Genomic DNA, 10000 nt, shown 5'->3' on the forward strand with positions numbered 1-10000 from the left:
TGTTTAGAAGACAAAACAAGAAAAAAAACCTGAAATATAAAAACTGAAACATATACCATAAAAAAGGTTAACCTGTTAAGCGTCTCCAGCGGCTTATGCAGCTTTCCGTTTTTTCACTATTGCACTCGACAACATATGCTACTCTCAACTTTAAAGCTACTTTCAAGCGGTCTGCGACCTCATATAACGTTTATACTTATAGAAAACTATAACACTATCTAACAACATTCTGAGTTCCAGACTGTAGAATTTGGTCCGCAAAAATTATTTGGTCAAATTCTGTCAGCGCAAATGTAGTTCTCAGGTAACTTTCCGCGCACGCTTAGCTCTTTTTTAAATCATCTTCCGCGCATAATATTCTTTTGACATTTCCGCGCACTTGTTCCATCATCCGTCCGCGCAAATGTAGACAAAATGATGTTTTCCGCATATGAAATAACGTAATATTCCCCGCGCAAGAAAAATACACATCAGTCTGGTCTGAGTCCATCTGTAAATTTATGGCAACTTTCGCTGGCTCGTGATCGTTGAGCGAAAAGGAAGTTTGTCATTATTCTCTTCCCACGCCAGCCTTCACGATGACCATACCAAATAAAAGGCGCCTGGCAGAAGAAGAAATACAAGGCATAATGGCCGAGAGTAATGACCGTGAAACTGAACTCCTTGATGATGGTAGCGATAACTCCCAATGCTTAAGTGAGAGCGAGGAAGAAGAATTTCAGGGAGTGATAATGATGAAACTGTTTTACCAGCTGATTGGACCAAGAAAGGGAAAAGAACTCCCTTCACTTTTCGTGGTGAGAGTGGTGTAAAGTTTCTCATCGAAGATCAAGAAAACGCAATGGAATATTTTGAGAAATAATTAAGAAGTTATTGATCATCTCGTGACAGAAACTTAACAGATTTGCAAACCAATTTTTAAATGAAAAGGCAAAAACATTATCCCCAAAAAACAAGAGTAAATAAATGGTATGATACAGATGCATATGATAATGATAAAACAAAAACAAATAAGTTAATAAAAAACGAGTAATGGCAAAGAAGAAGAAGAAGAAGAAGAAGAAGAAGAAGAAGAAGAAGAAGAAGAAGAAGAAGAAGAAGAAGAAGAAGAAGAAGAAGAAGAAGAAGAAGAAGAAGAAGAACAACAACAACAACAACAACAACAACAACAACAACAACAACAACAACAAGGGCATCCTGAAGCTGAGGGAGGGTGACGCTACCACAGCGCCAACAGTCGCAGGGAGTGACGCTTAACAGGTTAAGAACAAGAGAAACGGGATAGGAGGGAGGAAGGGAGGACTGAATGGGGGAGGACGATGAGGGAAGGGAGTGAATGGAGAAGGAGGATAATAAAGAAGAGCGTGGAGAGGAAGGAGGAAGAAGGAAGAGAGAGAGTAGGGAGGAAAAAGGAAGAGAGAGAGGAAGGAGGAAAAAGGAAGAGAGAGAGGAAGGAGGAAAATAGAAGAGAGAGAGGAAGGAGGAAGGAAGAGAGAGAGGAAGGAGGAAGAAGGAAGAGAGAGAGAGAGGAAGGAGGAAGAAGGAAGAGAGAGAGAGAGGAAGGGAGGAAGCGAAGGGGCCAATTATTTCATGGAACGGAACTTACCATAATTGAATTCACTATTTGGCTTTTCATTGTTTATGATATTGAAGACATATGGTGTATGTGGTTCCATATTGCTGACTTCGAAGTAGAACCACTGGTGGTGATGCGAGGAGTTGACGTCAGCATTTAGGATCAAATCATATTCAGTATTTGATGCCTGGAGTGGAAGAAGATACATTTTCAACACCTTTCTAAGCCAAACTCTCCTTAACCACTAAATTGCAACAGTGTAAAAAGCCCAAGGAAATAATAATAATCACGAATATAATGGTGAAAAAGCACTAAAAACTAATAAAATCATGAATAGAAATGACATCAAAATGAAAAGATCCATCACAGAACTCACCTGAATTACTCTACGTAGATTGCCACTCTCAAACCTCGATTCAAAATTCAAGTGGGTGACTGAGGCGTCACGTTTGCCGACACGTTTCTCATCCCAGTTGCCCAGAGATCTAGCAAACAGATAAGGCAAATTAAACATGTGTTTCATTGCACTAAAAAAGTATCCAAACAACTAAAGAAAACTTAACCATTTCTTAAAAACACATGTATTGGAAAGATTAAACAAGTGAATATCATGTGTATCATTGAACTAAAAAAATATCCAAAGAAAAAGAGAAAATTAAACCATTTCTTAAAAACACATGTTTCTGTATAGGAAAGATTTTAGAAAAAACAGTGTTTCCGCTTGAATGCTCTTCAGATAAATGATTAAGAAAATAAAATGAAAAATGTCAGGCACTGTTAACAGTGGTGTATAAAGGTTCATGGAATGGAGAGGCTGGGGAGGTGAATCCAAGATATGTATATATACTGCATATATGTATAAATATATTTGTGTGTGTGTGTGTGTGTGTGTGTATATATATTTTATGTATGTATGTATGCATGTATAAATGTATGCATTTATATAGTTATGTATATATATATATGTATATATGAATGTATATTTGAATGTATATATGTATGTATGTGTACCTTCCTTGAATATATAAAAAAAGAAAAGAAAATCTAACCTGCTGGTATTACTGCTTGGGGTAATGAGATGTCTTGAATGTTCCGACTCCAGCAAGTAATCTAAGTCATACACAACACGTTCCATGTAGACCTCTGGATGGAGCACCCTTTCCACGGTTGCAATGGCCTTATTCCTGTAAAGGTTAAGGGAAAATGCTGGTTACAGTAATATATTATCTAAATCAAAGGCTACGTACACTAGATTCTCAAAACAATGTTAAATGCCATTCTGATTTCAGAGATTTTGCATTAATATCTAACAAAAAAGTTAAGAATTTGTAACTCAAACAATTCTGAGAAAAGTCTGATGAGATAAATCATAAAAATGAAACCAAAATATTAATGGAATATATCTTTGAATTAATGTGTAAACCAATATTTCCTGAGTAAAAAAAATATAACTGAAAAAGTCCAGCCTTCTCTCTCTCTCTCTCTCCTTCTCCCTCTCTCTCCTCTCCCCTCTCCCCTCTCCTCCCTCTCTCACTTCAAAACTTGCCTGCACACTCTTCTGTCCTTCTCATAGAGCTCCTCTAAGTGACTTGGGCCACGAGCACCAACCATGTCAGGATAGGCCACTTTGACAAAGTTAATAATGCTCCGCGTGCAGTCTGAGGCTCTTATGTAACGCTCATTGTGGCTCTCTGGGATTACATCATTAAGGGCACCTGAAATGTAGTTGGAACATTAATGTAGAACAAAGTACTAAGAAAAAATTAAAGCAAAGAGAAATGTTAGGTGCCATTCTTTACTTAGTTGGGTTATCCTGGATTAATCAAACAAAAATATAACTGTAAAGATCACTGACATTATTATTACTTAAATGAATATACAAAGACCTGCTTTCATATGTGTAACAAAAAAAAAAGTAACAGACATACTCTACATACCTCTTCTGATTGGAACTGCAACTTCCTTAAACCTTGTACCACTAGCAATACGGAAGTTGAAAAGCTCAGGGAACAGGTGGGCTAATTTCACTAGTTCCTCCATTCTCGGCTTCTGTGGGCAATAATCCGAGGCTAAATCTATTCCTTTGAAGTCCTGAGAAAGTTCAAAGTCCTCTTCTTCATCCTCAATTTCCTCTTCTGCCTCTTCGTCTGAAGAATCCACATCTACGCCTGGAGTTGCTTCTCGGGACCTGTCTGTTGAGGAATATAAATGTATGAGTTGTATTTTTATAAGTAAATGATAAGTGTATCTTATGTAACTGTATTTGAATAATATTACTTTTTTACCATACTAAGGGGAGGTAGACAACTCTTCCCTTGCATAACATATTATCCCTCTCAAAAAAATCATACATAACATACATATTGATAATTAAGGCAACAATCTAAATATGGCATTGCTAAAATCAACTGACTGATTGAATGATAAAAAATAAATAAAGACTGGAAAACACCTCTTAAATGCCAAATATCATCGCCACCCTTTAACTTTAGTGTCTGACATCTTCTTGTTACAGAATCCATCCTTCCATGGTGGATCTGCTACTACACTAAAGTGCCTAACGTATCCACGTTCTTTGCCAGCCTCCTTACCTGAACTTGTTTCCGATCCCTCCCTATTTGGCACTTGGAAGGTGAATGCCCCCCAGCTGGAAGACACTGGTAGTTCTCCTTTGCTGATACACTTCAGGAAAACGTTGGTGGCATTTGCGAGGTTATTATCAAACTTCTTGTCTGCTGGACAAGACTGTATGAAACGCTGTGTGATCTCAACACCATTAAGTGCCACCACAGCTTTTCGACCATGTTCTGAAAGATGTCAAATGTTTAGTATATCATTGTTTCTAATATTAACACCCCAAAAAATGAATATATCCTCTTCTAAAACAGGACTTCATTATTCATAAAACCTAATTAATAACAATATTCACCAAATTTAGTTTCTTCTTCCCCATTTCTCATCAAATACTTACTGGAATCACACATGTGCGATAAAGTGCCAAGTATTCCCTTGATGACCTTAACCTGGTGCCGGCGCTCAATCTTCTCCCACGCGTCCAGGATGGAGAGAACACGCTGCAGTCCCGTTTCTCTCACCAGACGAATCACATTGCTCTCTGGTGATTTAGATTTAGAAATCAACAGGTGAATGATGGGCCCTCACCGGAGCCAGCAACCAAGGTTAACGCCAGATAAGATGCCTTTGTACCTAATAGCTTGGCAAGGACATTTATCCTTAATTTCTTCCTCTTTGTTCCTTTTCAAAATGAACGCCACATAAACCTTCCTGTAACTAAGAGCAATGTTTACAAGGGAAAAGAAACAATGGTTTTTATTCCACAAAATTCACAAGCTGTGAAAAAGAAGGGGAGGGTCTTCATACATGGACTCTAGGAAGGGTGTGACACATCTTTAAAGATAAAACCTTGTTTCAGAATGTTTGTTTTATGCAAGTTGACACCTCTCATTAAAGATAAAAAATATTTGATTAAATGCGTTTTATAATCAAATATATTACAGTGGTCATTTATATACCTCTCTTTAAAATATGTTATTAGCCTTTTAATAACATTTTTTCTGTTTCCTGGTACTAGGAACAGGAGACAAATTAAAGTATCATCGAGGATTTAGTGCTTTGTGGTTTCACACGTTTTATTTTGTATCCAGTGTTTATATTCACTGGAAGAATAATTCAGTTCTTGAAAGAGTGTGTGTGTGTGTGTGTGTGTGTGTGTGTGTGTGTGTGTGTGTGTGTGTGTGTGTGTGTGTGTGTGTGTGTGTGTGTGTGTGTGTGTGTGTGTGTGTGTGTGTGTGTGTGTGTGTGTGTGTGTGTGTGTGTTTATTTGTGTGTTTGTTTGTGTGTTTGTTTGTGTTTGTTTGTGTTTGTTTGTGTGTGTGTCTGTGCGTGTCTGTGTGTGTCTGTGTGTGTCTGTGTGTGTGTCTGTGTGTGTGTCTGCGCGTGTGTGTGTGTGTGGTTGTGTGTGTGTGTGTGGTTGTGTGTGTGTGTGTGTGTGTGTGTGTGTGATATATATAAATATATATATACATACATATACATACATACATACATACATACATATATATATATATATATATATATATATATATATATATATATATATATATATATATATAAATATATATAAATATATATAAATATATAAATATATACATGAATATATATATATACACACATATATATATATACAGATATATATAAATATATATAATATATATATATATATATATATATATATATATATATATATATTATATATTATATATTATATATACATATACATATATCAAATATATATATTGTATATATACACTGTATATATATATATATATATATATATATATATATATATATATATATATATATATATATATATATATATAGCAAATATATATATTGTATATATACACTGTATATATATACATATATATATATATATATATATATATATATATATATATATATATATATATATATATTTATTTATTTATATAATGCCAAATGAGGTACTGCACATTACAGATTCAACAGTATGGTAAATTAGTCACAGTCTATAAACTGCAAATGATGCATTTTTTTTTTTTTCTTGTACTTACCTCTGCTTCTGTAATTTGCTTCAGCCAAAGCTGATTATGTCAGTAATTCTACCTGAGTATGCTGAATGCTACATAGGTTTCCATGCAATCTATTACACAATTAGAAATGTAATATAAAAATCACACCACCTTCAATTGCCAAAAGATAACTATTGTCTAATCCTCTTTCACACAGTATGCAAAATCCTTAGGGCTAGATTTTTTCTTTCATTTTCAGACAGATGCAAGTTTCTTATTGCACTTAGTTTTAGTTATTTACTTCTTGTTAACTAAGAAAAAAAAACAACAGCTTCAAAGATCATTGCAAAATAGACTGGTCTTTCAAAAGATACTGTGAACTATAACACACTTTTTAACCTTCTTTGTTTTAAATTGATATGAATAGAATATTCACAAGGCAAGATGCCCAATTAATGTATTCTTCATCTTCATCTGATAGATATAAAGATTTCCAAACATCAATAACTTCATCTGGCTTGTGAGTATATTCATTCATAACTTTTTCAAGTCATAATGAAATGTGTCATAATTTTCACCTGTATCTAGTATCAGCACAGGGCAGGTCTACGAATCTTCTGAATCTCAGGTATTTAATCAGAAACTTGGCAATATGCTATTCGAATCAAGCAAGCCCATGATGCTATAGTATAACCATCAAGTTACTGCTTGCTTATGGTTTAGACTATATGGCCACAGATATTTTTTTCTTCTATATCTCACCTTAATTAACAGTAATCTTAAGCAGTTAGGAAAGCCAGTTACCTATGATGTTAATACCATTTTACACAAGATTCAACCCAACTGTTCAAGAATCTGTAGATGTCATTTAAGCCCCCCAGCGACAGAAACAGTTACTAGAATGATGCTCCCCAATATCTGAATGTTAAGAGTTCCAATCTGAGCTTTATTCATCCTCCGAATACTTGAGCAATGGGTTTTCCGCACGACATCAACAACAGCAACCACCAGTCGATAGAAGCAGTTTTGCGACTGAGAACCTCCCTCCATTCCCTGCATAAATGGACGAGGCTGAACATGCATTTTCATCCACACGGTACAAGCACCCTTACCAAAGAAATAATTAAGAAGGGCCTGGAGTTTTTGGCCGTTAGCCCGTACAATGGCTGCAAGACGGGGGCTCACATTCGCTACAGAGAAAAGTGTTTGCCAGTGACATACAGTTAGATAGGAGGAAAGGAAATATGTGTAATACTACCACTGCACTGATCAGCTGCTTCCATTCTCATCCCTGTAGGCACACTCATTGTATTTTTGAGACCATGAATAAAGATTTCAAAGTTACACGTTTGAATTTGGTAAAGATATGTCCAAACTTGTCATAACAATCTGTAATGAGTTTGTCTTTAAAAGGATGAGAACAGACTAAGTGCAGAAAAAACACTATGATGAAAAAATGAGAATACAGCAAAAGGAGGGAGAGAGACGTCCTTGACTAATTAGTAGTAAAGGGAATTCAGGAACCTGCTGGGGAAGAAAACAATAAAACTCAAAGAAATAAACCTTAAGGAAAGACAGACAGAGATATTAATTGAATAAAAGGGAAAGAAAATAAAAATAAAACCTAGATAAGTTTACCCATTTCCATAGGTGTATAATTTCCGGTAATACCACATCATAGACTTTTTAAAGAAACGTAGCATGAATTAGACATGATTAGATTATAAACTGTTTAGATACATCTTAACTGTCCGAGTTTAAGCCGTTTATATACCTAAAATGGAAACAAAATTAGAGTTGCTTTTATTTACTCATTCTTAAAGCAGGTTTACAATAATTCAACAAATCTTGTCAATTAATTTTTTTACTATCTGATGTCAGTGTTAAGATAAGCGTCTTGACTCCTAATAGTTTATCTCGTCATTGAAAATAAGTAAATAATTTTCACGTTTCCTTTTGTGAATGAACTTTAACAAAATCATAATATTAAATAAAATATTGATTTTATGTAACCAATTATTATTTTTTTTTCTAGACTAATTTTTTCTGTGTATTAAACCTCCACTTGAAATGTCTATATAAAAATATATTCCTTCTTTTCCTCTAGCGTCTCTTTGTGTATATCTAGACCACATACACACCATGCTTTGTGGTTTCTTGCATATCATAAACCAGAAAAGAAAAGGGAAAGAAAGACGAGGAAAATAATATATGAGATTAGTTCAGGAAGGGAAATAAAAGAGGAAATATGACAAGCGAAAAAAGAACGTAATAATAAGAAAACACCAAGAAATTAATTTCTAAAAATGGTACGAAAGAAGGGACATCAGCTCTGCTTGCGTATGACCTAAAAGCAAATAAAGGAATATAAAAATTATCATGAAATAATATAGAATTCACAGTAAAACCTCAAAAATAACTTGTACATACACATGAACATTCAGCTTTTCGGCAAGATACTGAGTGTTCTTTTAATAACGGTTAAATGATAGGTCGATGGAGAAATTTCAAAACGTACTTTTCCACAGGCTATGTAATTTCATTGTCACAGCTGTCCGTCATATGTTTTGGAGAAAACTTATCTACCAAACAACTAAATAAATTTCTCTAAATCACATATCAATTTCAAACTGAGTGAAAAACCTTTAAGAGATAAAGAATTACGTACACAATGAAACTAACACACACCTATCTGTGACAATGCAAAAACTAGCTGCCTCTTTTAAATCCTTAAAATAGTAGATAAATAGCCAATGGAAGATAATGAGATTTCACTGAATAGTGGTACCTACTACGTAAACTTAATAAAAATAATGAAAAACGGCATAAATCATGTCATCTCGAGATAAAAAACAACCTTAGGCGGATACCAAGCTTTTAAAAAGTACTGCATAACAGCTGCATAATAAAAAGGCAAAAATAAAAAAATAAATAAAAAGAACAATTGCAGGAGGGAATAAAAAAAAAGGAAATACTTCAAACAATAAAAAGGAAAAAGAAATATTCATTTTTTGAAGTAGAGGACTTTGAAAACCGGAACAAAACGGACAAGACAGACTCACTAGCTTTTGTTAGAAGCGCCAGGGTTTCCATGATGAACTTGATCTTCGCCCAGTGGGTCTTCGGCACCGAGCTGAGGATGGACACTAGGGTCGCCACACAACCATCCTTGCCTAGCATCACTTGGTTTGTTGCTGTTTATTGGGGAGTGAGAGATAGATATAATAAAAGTTGAAATAGTAGTAAAGACAGATTTTAATAACAGGGAAGAGGCAGAGGTCTGGATAAATGAAAGAGAGAGAGAGAGAGAGAGAGAGAGAGAGAGAGAGAGAGAGAGAGAGAGAGAGAGAGAGAGAGAGAGAGAGAGAGAGAGAGAGAGAGAGAGAGAGAGAGAGAGAGAGAGAGAGAGAGAGAGAGAGAGAGAGAGAGAGAATCTTCATAAAGAAAGGAAAGACAACAAATAAAAAAAGTAATATTAACAAAAATAAACAGACATCTGAAAAAAGCAAAATCCATTCTTTTCTAAAATCTCAAAAAGCTCAAAACTCACAATTCTTAGCAAGGTACTTGGTGACCATCAACAACGGAAGAAGAGGAACGCAATTCTTCATGTGGGCTTGTAGCAGCTGGTGTGTTAACTTCACTCCCCCGACCAGTCTCGCCTTCACAGCTAATTTGGGGTCTGTACGGAAGAGTGAGAGAGAGAGAAAGCGAGAGGGTGATTATCACTGTTCTTAATACCATTTGCTTTCATTAATACATTCCTTATTGATACTATTTTCACAGCTATCAGTATCACTGTCATTATCATTACTAGTTTTGCTACCTGTGATATCATAATTAATTTTATTAC

The 10000-nt window shown here is 35.0% G+C and overlaps 1 protein-coding gene across 6 annotated transcripts in view; it reads right to left on the bottom strand.

Annotated features, from left to right (window-relative positions):
• Positions 1-10000, bottom strand: part of LOC113814236 (cytosolic carboxypeptidase 1) — a 190265-nt gene that overhangs the window by 36722 nt on the left and 143543 nt on the right. For 5 of the 6 annotated variants that reach the window (XR_011398637.1, XM_070123163.1, XM_070123160.1 and 2 more), the window contains 10 exons: positions 9698-9829; positions 9210-9341; positions 7260-7337; positions 4548-4691; positions 4168-4383; positions 3514-3768; positions 3123-3291; positions 2626-2760; positions 1953-2061; positions 1607-1763 (listed from right to left, as the gene is read on the bottom strand). Coding sequence is in view for 5 of the 6 variants with exons in the window: in XM_070123163.1 (XP_069979264.1) it covers positions 1607-1763; positions 1953-2061; positions 2626-2760; positions 3123-3291; positions 3514-3768; positions 4168-4383; positions 4548-4691; positions 7260-7337; positions 9210-9341; positions 9698-9829 (1527 nt within the window). In the remaining variant the exon portion in view is untranslated. The remainder of the gene's footprint in view (positions 1-1606; positions 1764-1952; positions 2062-2625; positions 2761-3122; positions 3292-3513; positions 3769-4167; positions 4384-4547; positions 4692-7259; positions 7338-9209; positions 9342-9697; positions 9830-10000) is intronic. The other variant, XM_070123164.1, reaches the window with a different exon arrangement.

The sequence above is a fragment of the Penaeus vannamei genome, chromosome 6 (assembly GCF_042767895.1).
Source record: "Penaeus vannamei isolate JL-2024 chromosome 6, ASM4276789v1, whole genome shotgun sequence".
Classification (NCBI taxonomy): domain Eukaryota; kingdom Metazoa; phylum Arthropoda; class Malacostraca; order Decapoda; family Penaeidae; genus Penaeus; species Penaeus vannamei.